At 39.1% G+C, this 17478-nt stretch overlaps 1 protein-coding gene across 1 annotated transcript in view; it reads left to right on the forward strand.

Moving 5' to 3' along the window:
• The window catches only part of LOC126006916 (potassium channel subfamily U member 1-like), a 130114-nt gene that overhangs the window by 32069 nt on the left and 80567 nt on the right, over positions 1 to 17478 (forward strand). The window contains exons 8-11 of the mRNA XM_049772456.1: positions 4681 to 4851; positions 5899 to 5990; positions 8223 to 8333; positions 11831 to 11936. Of these exons, the coding sequence (XP_049628413.1) occupies positions 4681 to 4851; positions 5899 to 5990; positions 8223 to 8333; positions 11831 to 11936 (480 nt within the window). The remainder of the gene's footprint in view (positions 1 to 4680; positions 4852 to 5898; positions 5991 to 8222; positions 8334 to 11830; positions 11937 to 17478) is intronic.

A 17478-nucleotide genomic window follows, 5' to 3' on the forward strand; every position in this document is an offset into this window, starting at 1 on the left:
ACCTCCATGCTATCTCTCTGACCCCTAATTATTTCCTTTACCTATGAGAAAAATTATCCTTAGACCACTTAAGAAGCAGTTTGGTAAATGGGTTTCAATAATGGGCAATTCCAGGGCCGGAGAGATAGCATGGAGGTAAGGCGTTTGCCTTTCATGTAGGATGGTGGTTTGAATCCCGGCATCCCATATGGTCCCCTGTGCCTGCCAGGGGGCGATTTCTGAGCATAGAGCCAGGACTGACCCCTGAGCGCTGCCGGGTTTGACCCAAAAACAAAACAAAACAAAACAAAACAAAAAGGGCAATTCCTAAGTTTCAGCGCCAAAAAAATTTATCCATTAGAAAATGTAGAAATTGAAATGTGATCTTGATAGTCTACAGAGGACTTTGAAGAAAACGAATGAAGAAAATATAACATAAATCATTTACAAGAGTCTCTTCTAAATTGGTTGAAACAGTAACAAAGAAAAAGTGTAAATAAAACTCCCAAACTTTCTTTATCTTCAGTTTAGCAGAAATATGTCAAATACAATTTACCAAAGAAATTGAGAATCGGGGCCAGAGAGAAAGCATAGAGATAAGGCTGTTTGCCTCACATGCAGAAGGTCGGTGGTTCAAATCCCAGCGTCCCATATGGTCCTCTGAGCCTGCCAGGAGTGATTTCTGAGCATAGAGTCAGGAGTAATCCCTGAGCACTGCTGGATGTGACCCAAAAAAGCTAAAAAAGAAAAAAAAAAAAAAGAAATTGAGAAGCAATTTAAAACCAGAGTTTCAGCTCATCTAGATTTGGAACATTCTAAATGTTATTGAGACTCCCAGTAAATTTCACTAAACAAAAAAATCTAGCAAGGGAATATCTTTGTGTGCTTAGAAAGACATATCAAGGCATTTTAGAGAGACATATACAAAATATTTTAATTAATTATCACTCTTGAGGACTACATCTGCTCTTCGAGCACATATTACTTATAAGGAAAAAAATAATCTTTGGTGAATGATTGGAAGAGTGGGCTACCAGAATTATTTTTGGAAAGAAACAGCATGTTTCATTAATGAGCACTGATATTTAAAAACATATCACTTACTTTTTTTGTTTGTTACTTTTGCTTTTGGGTCACACCCACCAGTGCTTAGAGTTTACTCCTAGCTCTGTTCAGGGATATTTCCTTCTTTTTATTTTTAAATATATATATCTTTATTTAAACAGCTTGATTACAAATATGATTGTAGTTGGGTTTCAGTTATGCAAAGAACACCACTCTTCACCAGTGCAACATTCCCATCACCAATGTCCCAGATCTCCCTCCTCCCCACCCCACCCCCAGGGATATTTCCTTTTAGTGCTCAGGGGCACTATTCTGGGGCAGAGCTTAACCTGGGTTTGTGTGAGGTCAGTATCTTAACCCCTGTTCTATCTCTTTGGCCCCCTAATTTACCTCCTAACACACTCATATTTAACTTCAGCTAAATGTTCTTTGTGCCTAAAGATAAAGTCTTAGAGAGAATGTAACCAATAAAATGCCTATGCCGATATTGTGTCAAAATGAAAATGGGGGCCGAAGAGATAGCATGGAGGGAGGGTAGGGCGTTTGCCTTGCATGCAGAAGGACGGTGGTTCGAATCCCGGCACCCCAGATGGTCCCCCAAGCCTGCCAGGAGCGATTTCTGAGCTTACAGTCAGGAGCAATCCCTGAGTGCTGCCGGTGTGACCCCCCCAAAAAAAGGGGGGGCTGGAGTGATGGCACAGGGCATAAGGCATCTGCCTTGCTCACACTATCTTAGGAGAACAGAGATTTGATCCTTCAGTGTGCCATATGGTACTCAAAGCCAAGAGTAATCACTGAGCGTCACCGGGTGTGACCCCCCCCCCAAAAAAAAAGGTTGTGGTGGAAAACAGAAAGATTTCAATATACAGCAGTTTCATGACAGAATCATTATAAGAACAAAAATTACAGAATATTTTCCCCAAGGAAACAAAGTAAAACTAAGGAGAAAATATGATATATGAAAAAGATGTAAGGGGCCAGAGCAATGGCGCAAGTGGTAGGGCCTTGCACGCAGCTGACCCAGGACGGGCCTCGGTTCGATTCCCCTGGTGTCCCATATGGGCCACCAAGTCAGGAGCGATTTCTGACTGCAGAGCCAGGAGTAACCCCTGAGTGTCACCGGGCGTGGCCCCCCAAAAAAGACATAAAATTGAAACTTTAAAATAGTAAAAATGTTCATTTGAAATTTAAATTTTTCTTTTTCTTTTCTTTTCTTTTTTTTTTTTTTGGGACACACCCGGAGTTGCTCAGGGGTTCCTCCTGGCTGTCTGCTCAGAAATAGCTCCTGGCAGGCAGGGGGGACCATATGGGACACCGGGATTCGAACCAACCACCTTTGGTCCTGGATTGGCTGCTTGCAAGGCAACGCTGCTGTGCTATCTCTCTGGGCCCAAAATTTTAATTTTTCAATGAATATAACACAACTATAAGGAATGATGAGATCATGCAATTGGCTGCAACATAGATGGAAATGAAAGATATTATGCCAAGTAAAGAAGAATAAACACAGGATGACATTACTTATCTGTAGTATTTAGAATAACTAAATGAGAAAATGCAAAGGTGGGCTGCCTAGGTCTCCTTTGACACCAGAGTATGGGAGAGAAATGAAGAAGATAGGTGGATGGAGGAAGAAGATATAAATGGGAAGTACCAGTGGGCAAAGGTCAGGAGAATTTAGATGATATGTGGTATTAAGAAATAATAGAGCTAACACACAAACCATAAAGTCAGCAACACTAAAATTATGAGGCCCAAATGTTACCAACCAATCTTACAAAAATGTTTGTCGGGGCCGGGCAGTGTCGCTAGAGGTAAGGTGCCTGCCTTTCCTGCGCTAGCCTTGGACGGACCGCGGTTCGATCCCCCGGTGTCCCATATGGTCCCCCAAGCCAGGAGCAACTTCTGAGCACATAGCCAGGAGTAACCCCTGAGCGTTACCGGGTGTGGCCCAAAAACAAAAAACAAAAAAAAAAAAAAACAAAAAAACAAAAAAACAAAAATGTTTGTCAAGATGGCAAGCCAGGGCCATGGAAGAAGGGTAGGTGAGGGAACCTGGAAATACTGGTGAAGGAAAATTGACACTGGTAGCAGCATCAGTGCTGGGACATTGTATGTCTAAAGATCAACAAGGAATGTCTTAGTAAATCGTGCTGCTCTAATCAAATAATTTTTAAAGACTGCAATGTTTTCATAAATCCATAAATAGGAATGTGAGTTACAAATGGCCATAAAGATATACAAAAAATCATTACAGGACTGAATAGCAGCAGAGAAAACCAATAAATTTACATCTTCAAATAACCATATAATCATGCCTGTGATTTATTGATGATTTCTCCTATATGCTGTAATTATATGTACAACTTCCTCTAATATTAATTATAGTTGAATACATTTGGTTTCATTGAGATATTCTGAAGGAGTTTAATATCCTAAGATTATTTGTTTTGGGAGGGCATACCTGATGGTGCTCAGAGATTATTCCTGGCTCCTTGCTCAGGGATCACTCTTAGTAGTGGCTCAGGGAAACATATATGAACCAAAGCACCTTGCCTGCTGTTCTATCATTCTGATTCATTAGTTTATGTTTTAATCACTTAAAAAATATTGTGGAGGTGAGAGAACAACTTGGAAAGTTTTGTCAATTTACTATTTCTTTTTTTTTTTTTTTTGTTTTTTGGGCCACACCCGGCGGTGCTCAGGGGTTCCTCCTGGCTGTCTGCTCAGAAATAGCTCCTGGCAGGCACGGGGGACCATATGGGACACCGGGATTCAAACCAACCACCTTTGGTCCTGGATCGGCTGCTTGCAAGGCAAACGCCACTGTGCTATCTCTCCGGGCCCCAATTTACTATTTCTTATACTAGCATGTATGTGCCTAAGCTTATAGAAATTAAGTGTTCATGAAAGTATTTTTTTAATGATAGTTCTGAGTAGATAAAAATTGAGTATGGGGCCCGGAGAGATAGCACAGCGGGCTTTTGCCTTGCAAGCAGCCAATCCAGGACCAAAGGTGGTTGGTTCGAATCCTGGTGTCCCATATGGTCCCCCGTGCCTGCCAGGAGCTATTTCTGAGCAGATAGCCAGAAGTAACCCCTGAGCAAAGCCAGGTGTGGCCCAAAAAAAAATTTTTTTTGAGTATGACGAGGCTGGCGAGGTGGCGCTAGAGGTAAGGTGTCTGCCTTGCAAGCGCTAGCCAAGGAAAGGACTACGGTTCGACCCCCACCCCCTGCGTCCCATATGGTCCCTCCAAGCCAGGGGCAATTTCTGAGCACGTAGCCAGGAGTAACCCCTGAGCATCAAACGGGTGTGGCCCAAAAAACCAAAAAAAAAAAAAATTTGAGTATGACTAATAATGCTGATTCTGAGAAGTTTTAGGGATCAGTGGGTCCAAGATGCAATGATGTGACCACATAAAAGCAATCTAGATTTTGGCCATAAGCTTTTCACCCCTCATGCTTTATTAATAATTATGACAGAAAATTACCATAACAAGCTTGCGGAACCTACATAGCAACCTTGGTATCATTCAAGTTTTCATTTGGATTGAATCAAACTAACCCATTAGTTTGCTTATTCTTTGTAAAATTTGCGTTTTATTTAAAAACCTTTCTATGTATTCTCTTTGAACAGGTAGAAAACTTCGGTGACCCCTGGCTCAAAGTTAGAAATTCGCAGACTATATCATACTTTGAGTGTATTTATCTGATTATTGCAACAATTACAACAGTTGGCTATGGAGATTTTGTAGCCAACACATTGCTAGGACGGACCTTCATCATATTATTCATCCTAGGAAGCTTGGTAAAAATAGATTCAATATCTATTGAATAGAAATCAAATTGCATTTGGTTAATGATATTATTAGCGCAGCATTCACATGAAAGATAATGTTGCATTATACAGAGCAGATATCAGATGAAAATTTCAAGATATACAGAGCCCATATTTTCTAAACTGCATTATTAGGAAAAAGATATGGTAGATTAAGGAGACAAAACGTGTTATTAACTTCTACATTGACTTTAGTAATCTGACTTTATTCATCTTTTGCCCATCAGATAAAACTTTTATCCAAAGAGGAATAGGCACTTAAGTTTTATTTCTTCCAGCCCAAACATTAGGTAAATTTTCTCCCAACTTGGACTTCAGATAAGTGCTTATAAAGTTCAAGCATTTGGAAGCACAACTGGAACCCTCTTTTCCAAATGGTATCATTAGTTTCAGTGATGTAACTACTTCACCTTTCTGATAATCCTCTCCATACTGTTACATACCAAAATTTATCTCTAATAACATCCCATAGCAAACAGAATGGGTAGAATTGATAAATGAAAAAAAACATCCCATAGCAAACAGGATGGATAGAATTGATAAATGAAGGGCCCGGAGAGATAGCACAGCGGCGTTTGCCTTGCAAGCAGCTGATCCAGAACCAAAAAGGTGGTTGGTTCAAATCCCGGTGTCCCATATGGTCCCCCGTGCCTGCCAGGAGCTATTTCTGAGCAGAAAGCCAGGAGTAACCCCTGAGCACCACCGGGTGTGGCCCAAAAACCAAAAAAAAAAAAAAAAAAAAAAAAAAAGAATTGATAAATGAAAAAAATTTTCTTTCTGCCTATCTTCAATTTTATTTATTTGAATGTTGTAAAGTAATGAACAATATTAACCTAAATATACAAGCAAAAATGAAGAAGAAAAAGGTCTTTTGGAACACAGGTCATAGCCATATATCTATATGGTAACAAAAGGTATAATCCAAATATATAGGTATATACCTTCAAGAATTTATAATCTCAAAATCTTGAAATATATTTGAAAACAAACCTTAGATTTTATGTGCTAATTGTTTAGGTCACATTTGCTAATTATATTCCGGAAATGGTGGAAATTTTAGCCCAAAAGAGGAAATATAACCGTTCCTATAAAGCATGTAAAGGGAAAAAGTAAGTACCACTGTAATTGCAATTTCTACAGTTTAGGATAGACATATTCCCTTTATACTAAACACAGATTGTTAGATTTAGGTAACTATATTGGCAAAGTATTTTATTCAGGAGGGTTTTGTTAGGATAACAAGAGAAGATAATATTTATTTCTTGATATAAAATACTCCATAGATGAGACCAGAGAGATAGCACAGCTATAGGGCATTTGCCTTGCATGCAGAAGAATGGTGGTTCGAATCCCCGAGCCTGCCAGGGGTGATTTCTGAGCGTAGAGCCAGGAGTAGCCCCTGAGTGCTGCCGGGTGTGATCCAAAAACTAAAAACCAAAAAACAAACAAACAAACAAACAAAAAACCCCCCAAAAAACAAGCAAACAAACAAACAAACAAAACTCCATAGATACTTAATGATTAAATAGTGAGTAAAATAAAATTACAAAAACAACAAGTATTATAGATTTGGGCAATTGTTTCATATTCTTTCTCACTGACAACTAAGTTTTCTTTTTTTTTTTTTTTGGTTTTTGGGTCACACCCAGCAGTGCTCAGGGGTTATTCCTGGCTTCAGGCTCAGAAATTGCTCCTGGCAGGCACGGGGGACCATATGGGGCACCGGGATTCGAACCGATGACCTCCTGCAAGAAAGGCAAACGCCTTACCTCCATGCTATCTCTCCGGCCCCTCAACTAAGTTTTCTAATTCATTTTGTCATATAGTTAATTTTCTACCAGATTTACATAATGAATCAAGTTAAGGCCATGGCTTAAATGTAAAATGATTCAATTCATTCGCCTCAGTCCTTATTTTTCTTAACCCTAGGGAAAGAGTTTTGTCAGTATGAGAATAAATTTTATCTTTTTCTATAGTACTCTGCAGATCATCTATATTTTTTTTCACAGCCTTATATTGAGGAAGTAAGCTAAACTTGCTTTAATCCTGTTTTTGTGGCTATTTATATCTTGAGTTTCCAGTATGATTTTTTTTTTTTTTTTTTGGTTTTTGGGCCACACCCAGTGACGCTCAGGGGTTACTCCTGGCTATGCGCTCAGAAGTCGCTCCTGGCTTGGGGGACCATATGGGACGCCGGGGGATCGAACCGCGGTCCGTCTCCTAGGCTAGCGCAGGTAAGGCAGGCACCTTACCTCGAGCGCCACTGCCCGGCCCCCAGTATGATTTTTTAATATATAAAATACATCAATTGGAGGTCTTATATTAAAAGTGAATACTAAAAAGAATAAAAAATCAAATAAAAGTGAATACTGAAGAAACAATAAATTCTTTAAATATATAAAGTCAGGGACTAAAGGGATATTGGGAAGAAGAACACTTCCCAATATGGATTTGATATCTGGCACCCCATATAGTGTTCCAAAGTTCATTGGAAGGTCCTTAAGAGTGCAGAGCCAAGGCTGAACCTTGAGAACCACCAGGCATAGACCAGACCCCAAAACAATATCTAGCAGATATCAGGGTCATGCCTTACACATTGCCAGCCCCAGTTAGATTTTCAGCATCCAAACTTTTCTAAGAATTACCATTTTCAGCAGTGGAGGTCCCTGAGCATCTCCTGGGTGGCCTGGATTATCTATAGACCACAGGGGGAATTTAAGGGGGGAGATGGAGGGATGTGAGTGAGTAGGAGATGGGTATATTGGTGATGAGTGTGATGATGGAATTATGCCCATGAGAAACTATTATTAATAGTGTTGACAGCTAAAATATAAAAAATCATGCCAATAAAATAATATGAACAATCCATAATATAATAATTATATATTTATACAATATATAGTTATTAAAAGCTACTAAATTTATTGATTCTCATAGTTTTTTTGTATTCTATAAAAGCCCTGTGTATGGAGTCAAATCTAGAAAGATTATTATATGTTGAAGATGTAGTCATTGGGGTTCTTCTTCTTATTTTTTTTTTGGTTTTTGGGTCACACCTGGCAGTGCTCAGGGGTTACTCCTGGCTTCTACGCTCAGAAATCGCTCCTGGCAGGCACAGGGGACCATATGGGATGCCGGGATTTGAACCACCGTTCTTCTGCATGCAAGGCAAACACCCTACCTCCATGCTATCTCTCCGGCCCTGAGGTTCCTATTTTTAACATCCTTGATTCAAATAGCAAATGTACTTAAAGTTCAATTTATGTCAATTATTTATCTTTAAAGACAGAAATATGGTTCTCTTCCTCAAAGAAGCCACTTTACATGTCCTTGTCACCTAGGTTCATTGTCGTTTGTGGAAATATCACCGTGGAGAGTGTGGGTGCTTTTCTAGGGAATTTTCTCCGCCTTAAGTCTGGGAAGCTCAACACTGAAGTTGTCTTTCTGGGAGAGTAAGTCTATCTTTCTGTCTTGCTCCTGGGCTCTAATTTAATGCTTGAAACATGTATGTCTGTGTATGTGGCTATTTTATGGGAAAAACTTCTTAGACTATCAATCAGTCATTAGAAACATAAATTGAAAAGAAAAAACAATCTTACAAAGTCAACCTCTGAAAATATTATAGATATGTATTCCCAAATGATTTTTTGTACAGAAACTATTAAGTTATTTTGCAGTATTAAGATTACATTTGCCATATATTTGGCAAAAATCTGTGCCCATCTCTTGTTTACTTTAGAATCAATTGTTGCTAATTCTTGAAAATAAAAATGTGAATTTTAAATAAAACAAAAAGGATTTATTTTATTTTTTTGGCAGGGAAGAGGTGTCTCTTAAGTAGTGCCCAGGAGTTCTAGATGGGGACAATCCCAGCATTCTCAGCCCACTGTGCCCAGTAATTCAATGCCTAAGCCCTGCATTGCTGAGGACAATGAGATTCACCTCAGTGGCACTCAGGGGTGCCCAGTGGTATTCAGAGGACCTTTTGAATTATACCAAGTGGTTCTGAGATCAACCTAGGGTTCCTCACTTGTAAGCATGTGCCCCTAAACCTATGCTCTATTCCCCATTTCAGAAAACAATTCTGTTTTTTTTTTTTGCCATATAATGTTTGTTTGCTTTCTACTATCAAAGAATGTTTCGTGAAACACTGTAAAATACATATGTAATAGAAAAATATTGTCAGTAGAAAATGTTTTATTTTATTTTGATTTCCAGTGAGACTGAACAATTTTGGCATCCTTTGACAGTTCCATTCAATATAAAAATTCTTTGTTTCTTTAGTTCTTTTTTCTAGTAGAAGGGTCATCTGTTTTATCATTAACATTTTTGTTTGCTTTCTGTTCTTTTTTTTTTTTTTTTTTTTTGGTGGAATGAGGGAATGAATCAATCAGTTCTCAGAGGGCCTCCTTGATACTCAGCTAGGACAATAATTCAAAGCCAGGGCTCAAGATAGACTGCAGCTGTGTCCTACTCTGCCAGGGACCACCCAGGCTATCTTAGGGATGTGTAGGGACCTCTGGGACTTCACAGAGTGGTGCCTAGAAGGTCATGTAGTGTCAGGAATTGATTCTGGGTCACATTCAACATTGGGCTACTCATTTTAAATTGCTGCTATTATATTTGATTGTTAACCTTTTTATTTTCTGATTACACCCGGTGACGCTTAGGGATTACTCCTGGCTATACGCTCAGAAATCGCTCCTGGCTTGGGGGACCATATGGGACGCCGGGGGATCGAACCGCCGTCTATCCTTGGCTAGCGAGCGTAAGGCAGACGCCTTACCCCTTGCGCTACCACTCCGGCCCTGATTATTAACCTTTGTATGTGATGTTATTATTTGTTTTTTTTTTTTTTGCCCCTTCCCGGTGATGTTGTTATTTTGTCTACTTGGGCCAGAGTGGTAGTATAGCATGCAGAGTGCCTGACTTGCATATGGCCAACTGAGATTCAATTTCTGGCTCTGTGGTCCTCCAAGCCCTGCCAGTAGTGATCTCTGAGCACTGCCATGCGTAACAGCAATGAGTAAATATTCTGTTTCATTTGATGTTAAATATTTGGCTATGCTTTTATTAATTTGTTTGGTTTACAGATCACATCCAGTGATACTCCTGGCTCTAAGCTATAAAGTTATTCCTGGCAGTTCTAGGAGAGACCATATGCAATTTGGGGAATTGAACCCTAGCTTCTTGTGTGAAAAGCATGTGCTCAGTCCTCTTCCCCCACTTCCACTGTTTTTTTCTGAGTGTATTTTTATTTAGTTTATATTTATTTATTTATTTGGCCACACCCATTGACGCTCAGGGGTTACTCCTGACTATGAGCTCAGAAATTGTTCCTGGCTTGGAGGGACCATATGGTACGCTGGAGATCAAACTGTCCTAGGCTAGCACTTGCAAGGCAGATCTGCCTTGCCTCTAGCGCCACCACTCTGGCCCCTGTATTTTTACTTTAAAGCAGAAGCTCTTGTTTTACATGTATGCCAATCCACTATTTTTTTTATTTCAACATCTTACTTTATAGAGGTGTGTTTTTTTTTTAAATTTTGATGTTTTCTTCTTTTGAGGGGGAGTAGAGTGGAAAGCACTTCCATTGTGCTCAGAACTTACTCCTGCTTCTGTTCTCCAGGATCATTCTTGGAAGTGTTTGAGGGAGAGACCGTATGTAGTGCCAGGGATCAAAATGGTGTTAGATGGTTGAAAAGCAAGCCCCTGAGACTCAGCATATAGCCTTCCAGTTTCATCTATGATGTCACAAATGCAAATATTTCTTTTCTTTTTCAACTCAACAACTTTATGTATATATGTACAAAAGTGTCACATATATTTGTATATCTTTTTATTGCTTAATTAATCATATTTTTTATATCTTGTCAATTTAACTAATCTAATATTTAGAGCACACAAGTATTTAAGTTGACAATTCAGTTTAACAAATACTTGTGTGCTCTTAAAATTAGATTAACAAAAAGTTTAACAAAATTTCAGTGTACTACAAAAAAAGGAATATTGGGACTGGAGAGATAGCATGGAGGTAAGGCGTTTGCCTTTCATGCAGAAGGACGATGGTTCGAATTCCGGCACCCCATATGGTCCCCTGTGCCTGCCAGGGGCGATATCTGAGCGTAGAGCCAGGAGTAACCCCTGAGTGCTGCCGGGTGTGACCCAAAATACAAAAATAGTAATATTAGCGTACAAAGAATACATATTAATCATCAAAATAGTACATTTGTATATATTGCAATGTCTGATCATAGTAAATTATTTATGCTTAGTATTAGCACTACTTAAATTGCTTTATATATTTAAAAATTCAAGGAATACAAACATTATTAAAAACAGGTATGAAAATAACATAAAGTAAAATTATTGACTATTCATCAACCATAGAGTGTTCAAAACGTTTATTGTAACTCCTATATGAAATACCAAAGTCATGGTTTGTTGAACATATGAAAGCACTAAAAATTGGAGTATTCTGCTAAAAATGTGAAAAAATTGAGGTGATTTTTATACAGGTATATTTTTATATAAAATCAAAGTGATATTTCAAGTCTGGTTAACTTAAATACAATATGGGACCAGACAGATAATACAGCAAGTAAAATCTCTGCCTTGTGTGCTGACAAAGAGGTTCCATATCTGACATGGCATAGAGTCAAAATTAAACACTGAGCAAATCCAGGTGTCACCTTAAAAAAACAGCAAAATATAGTATGGAGGCTAGAATCATATTTTCTCATATCACTATAATTGCTTAGACCTAAGATTCAGATATAGTTTTAAAATTAAACTCAGTCATGTTGGCATCACTAAAGAGATAATTGAGGTAAGTAATGGAGAATGGATATTTCAAAGAGAAGATTAGAATTTTTGCTAAGTAAATAGAACAATTTCTAAACAGAAATTAACCTCCTTCCCCCCTTTTTGAATTTTATTCTCTATCTAGAGTTGTTCCTTCATTGGAATTGGAAGCCCTATTTAGGTGTTACTTGGCCTATACAACTTTCATCTATGGATCTGCTCTGAAAATGAAGGATCTAAAAAGAGTTTCGGTAACATCTAGTTCTTGTAATTGTACTATTGTAGTATTTACAGTGTTAAAATATTTTGTTCTCTCAAAAGCTTATTACTCAATATCCTCAAAATAATTGAAAATATGACTAGATTAATTTACAAAAGACTGTAAAGAAATTATAGTAAATCTCCAACTTCCTTTTGTGAAGTATTTCAAAATATTTCAAGCAGATCTCCCTATTTACTTACATTAATATTTAAATTGCTTGGCTTTTTAAATTAATTTTTTTTTTTTTGGTTTTTGGGCCACACCCAGTGACGCTCAGGGGTTACTCCTGGCTATGCGCTCAGAAGTCGCTCCTGGCTTTGGGGACCATATGGGACGCCGGGGGATCGAACTGTGGTCCGTCCAAGGCTAGCGCAGGCAAGGCAGACACCTTACCTCTTGCGCCACCGCCTGGCCCCTAATTTTTTATTTTTAATTATGAGAACAAAGATGCAAATAAAGAGGACAAGGTAAAGTTACAGTGGAAGGACAATCACCCATAAACAGAATTCTCAGTAGTCCCATTGCTAATATCTTAACTTTGAACTTTCAGTCAAAGAACATTAAGAAAAATAAAAACAGAATCCATGTACAATTACTTTGTCCCTCAAGCTCCCAGATTGTAGTACATAATATTTCTTAGCAGCACACAAAGCAATCTAAAGACATAAAACTTATGTAACTCCTTAAACATTGAAGGCAAAGTACTTTTTTACATTTCCATGCACATGCATATTAGTTTAAGTTAACCTCAAAAGTTTAAGTGGATTGTTTTTCTTAAGGATTAGATTCAACGGAGCACAGTAAAAATGGTGTTAGAATGGCAATTATTGTTTGCATAGGCCCACCAAAATATGAGGGACATGGAAAGGAAAAGCCTTGGCCTAAATACAAGGAGACCCTACCCCTGAAGTTTCCTGGCATAAGCCCAACTCTAGGTTTCAGGCAAACTAGGTTGTCCAATCCAGGTCATGTAGTGCCAATACTTTTATTTTTCACATAGTCTCTGTTGTTGGTATCATGTTTCTGTATTAAAGCTCCTGGAATCTGCATATCCTACATTGCAGTCAGGATGGTGCAGAGCATCCTCTCGTTTCACCTCACAATTAAAGGGCAATGCAGAGAGCCCTGTCCTGTAAGCAGGTTGTTGTTGCTGTCAAGTCTGCTCAGTTTTGAGCAGGTCGATGTCAGAGCAGTGGTAGGGTCTTCCCTGGTAGAGCTTGCCTTTTTGTATTGTTTTGTTTTCGGTTTTTGGGTCACATCCAGCAGTGCTCAGGGGCGACTCCTGGCTCTATGCTCAGAAATCACTCCTGGCAGGCTCGGGGGACCATATGGGATGCCGGGATTTGAACCACCATCCTTCTGCATGAAAGGCAAACTCCTTACTCCATGCTATCTCTCCAGCCTCTTAAATTGCTTGTTTTACAAAATTTTCTATCTAGAGCAGTCACAGTTTTGAGACTAAAGTAGCTAGAAAAGCTGTGGAAAGCAAAAAATGATTGATGTCATCTAAATAGAATTCTTACCAAATGACAGATTTCTTAGAGTCAATAAACTCTAAATTTTTCTAAAATTGCTGGCTCCCTATTTTTTCAGAGAAAAAGAAAAAAAAATAAACCATATTAAGACACCATTAAAGTTGGGATTAAACCTAATGAAGAACATCCAACTCATGTATGATTAAAGCCTGGTTTCAATCATATATTAGATTTCACAACACTGTGTGAATCAAATGGTGTGAATCAAGTTACACCATCACCCCCAGCAAAAATGTATAAAGTTAACAAAGGGATCCAGAGAGATAGCACAGTGGTAGGGCATTTGCCTTGCATGCCGCTGACCAGGGAGGGACTCAGTTCGATTCCCAGCATCCCATATGGTCCCTCAGCCGGCCAGGGGCAATTTTTGAGTGCAGAGCCAGGAGTAACCCCTGAGCACCACTAGGACCAAAGCCAATCAATCAATAAATAAAGTTTAGGGGCCGGTGAGGTGGCGCTAGAAGTAAGGTGTCTGCCTTGCAAGCGCTAGCCAAGGAAGGACCGTGGTTCGATCCCCCGGTGTCCCATATGGTCCCCCCAAGCCAGTGGCAATTTCTGAGCGCTTAGCCAGGGGTAACCCCCGAGTATCAAACGGGTGTGGCCCAAAAAACCAAAATAAATAAATAAATAAATAAAGTAAAAAAATAAAGTTTAGGGGCCGGGAAGGTGGCGCTACAGGTTAGGTGTCTGCCTTACAAGCGGATGGACCGCGGTTCGATCCCCCGGTGTCCCATATGGTCCTCCCAAGCCAGGGGTGATTTCTGAGCACATAGCCAGGAGTAACCCCTGAGCGTCAAACGGGTGTGGCCCAAAAACCAAAAAAAAAAAAAATAAAGTTTAAAAAAATTAAAGAAGAATTGAAGCAGGCCCAGGTAAAACCTCAACTGATATAGCTCATGGCTGGTATTTGGGAAGCCCTGGTTCCACCTGCTAGTAATGCATAATTCCTGATCATCATCAATTATATGCCTGGCATCTTCCCAGCACCACAGATTTAGTCATAGTGGCTGTGTAGTATTGCGATTGTGTCTCCACCAGTCTCAGCACCATGAGGTATGCCTTGGTCCTATCAGTTCCTGAGCATCACCAATCTGACACTTGTTGACTAGTGGATTGAACTCTTCCAGGAGGTTATCCCAGGTCACCAAAACTGATAGGTATAACATCTTTAAAAATGAAAACAAAACAAAACAAATTCAGGAAATAGAATGATAGCACAGGGAGTCAAACATTTGTAAGCATATGGTCATCTTGGTTTTGATCTCCAGCATCCCAAAAGGTCCCTTGAGCCCCCCAAGATAATGCCTGAGGGCAGCGCTAGTAGTGAGCCATGGGCATCTCTGGGTGTGGCCAAAAATAAAGTAAGAAAGAAGGAAAGAAGGAAGAAAGAGGAAAGAGCATGAGAGAAGAAAGAAAAATAAAAAAGAGAAAAATCAGAAAAGAAAATTTAAAAAGAAATAAACAGTCAAGAGCAATAGTACAGAGGTAGTCGTACATGCGTTATATGTGGCCGATCTAGGTTCAATTCTCAGCACATCGTATTGTCCCCAAGCCCTGCCAGTATTAACTAATGAATGCAGAACTAGGAGTAAGCAAGAGCTCTTCTGGGTGAGGCCTCAAAGAAATTTAAAACAATGGAGTATTCCTTTCCCCAAGATCTGCCACAAGACAAATTTGCCCACTCTTGCCACTTCTATTCAATATGGTAATGTAAGTATTTGCCATCGCAATTAGTCAAGAGGAAGATAACAAGGGCTCCCAATAGAAAATGGAAAAGCCAACCTCTCACTAATTGCAGACAACATAATACTGTAGTTAGAATATCCTAAGGACTTTACCAAAAAGGTCCTAGAAACAATAGATTTGTATACTAAAGGGGCAGGCTACAAAATTAACATGGACAATTTATGACTTTTCTATATAAAAAATCATAAAAGAGAAGAAAGAGGCTGGAGAGATAGCATGGAGGTAGGGTGTTTGCCTTGCACGCAGAAGAACTGTAGTTTGAATTCCGACATCCCATATGCCCCCCAACTCCTGAGCCTGCCAGGAGTGATTTTTTAGTGTAGAGTCAGGCATAACCCCTGAGCATGGCCAGGTGTGACCCAAAACCTGCCCCCCCCCCAAAAAAAAAGAGAAGAAAGAGATAAATAAAACTAAAATGAAAAATAATACCATTTACAATTGTGTTTTATAATATCCAGTATCTTGATGTTATGTAACTACAGTGTTGAAATACATATGCAGAGAAAAGTTACAAAACACTGCTTCAAGAAATAAAAGAGGATACAAGGAAAGGGAACCACCCGCCAACACCACCATCAGATTCATTGCAATCTCTATAATGATAATAGATCAAGCACTATGGAAATTCATATGGAACAATAAAATCTCTGTGAATAGCTTAAGCAATCCTAGGGAAAAATGAAGATAAGGAGGCAGCAATTTCCCCAACTTCAAATTGTACTATAAAACAGCAGTTATTAAGCAGAATAAATTGGAATAAAGACAGAACTTCAGATCAATAGGACAGACTTGAATATTCATTCTGAGACTGATCCTCACATATGTGAGCAATTAATCTTTGAGAAAGGGGCAAGATATAAAAATTGGTGAAGAAAAGTCTTGGAAAACTTGGCCAACAACAAGCAAAAAAGTGAACTCAGACCACTATATGACATGCAGAATAGTCCAATCAAAATGTATTAAAGATCTTCATTTGTTTGTTTGTTTGTTTTGTGTTTTTGGGTCACACCCAGCTGTGCTCAGGGGTTACTCCTGGCTCTGTGCTCAGAAATTGCTCCTGGCAGGCTCAGGGGACCCTATGGGATGCTGGGATTCGAACCACCAACCTTCGGCATGCAAGGCAAATGTCTTACCTCCATGCTATCTCTCCGGCCCCTATTAAAGATCTTTATATCAGGTCTGAAACTATAAGATACATCAAGCGAAACATAGACAAAACACTCCTTGACATGGAAGCTAAATGCATCTACAGGGATGAACATCACTGGCCAAGCAAGTGGAAGCAAAGCTAAACAAGTGGGACTAACTGAGAAGCTTTTCATCTCTAAGGAAATGGTGACTAGAATACAAAGACTACTCACATCATGGGAGGAAATACCCAATACTCATTTGATAACATAATATCTATGCTATACAAGGCACTCGTAGAGCTTAGCCAAAAAACAAAAAATCTAACCCTTATCCAAAAATGGGTAGAAGAAACAGACATTTCCTCAAAAAAAAGAAATGCAGAAAGCATTTGAAAAAGTGCTCTGCATGTTTAATCATCAAGGAGATTTTTTTTTATCAAGGAGATTTTTTTTTTAGTCTTTTTTTTTTTGGTTTTTGGGTCACACCCGGCAGTGCTCAGGGGTTATTCCTGGCTCCAGGCTCAGAAATTGCTCCTGGCAGGCACGGGAGACCATATGGGACGCCGGGATTTGAACCGATGACCTCCTGCATGAAAGGCAAACGCTTTACCTCCATGCTATCTCTCCGGCCCCTATCAAGGAGATTTAAATCAAAACAAGATTTCATCTTACAGCACAGAGATTAGCATTCATGACATAAAACAAGAACAATCAAAGTTGGTTCAAATGCGGGGAGAAAGGGACTCTCATTGTCGGTAGGAATGTTTACTGCTCTAGCCTTTTTGTAAAACAATGATATTCCTCAAGAAACTAGAAATTATGTTCCCGTATGATCCAGCAATGCCACTTCTAGGAAAAATATTCGAGGATACAAAAATACAATGTAGAAAAGCCCTCTGCATTTCTGTAATTCATCACTGCATTATTTATAATAGTTAGAATCTGAAAACAGCTCAAGTGCTGGAGAAAAGATGTGCGGATAAAGAAACAGTGATACATCAGAACTGGAACACTATGTCGCTGTTAGGAAAAATAAAGTCATATTTGCTTAGGATATGCAGAGGATTATACTAAGTAAAATGAATTAAAGGGAGAAGGCTAAATAATAACAACACTCATT

The sequence above is a fragment of the Suncus etruscus genome, chromosome 4 (genome assembly GCF_024139225.1).
Source record: "Suncus etruscus isolate mSunEtr1 chromosome 4, mSunEtr1.pri.cur, whole genome shotgun sequence".
Taxonomy (NCBI): Eukaryota; Metazoa; Chordata; class Mammalia; order Eulipotyphla; family Soricidae; genus Suncus; species Suncus etruscus.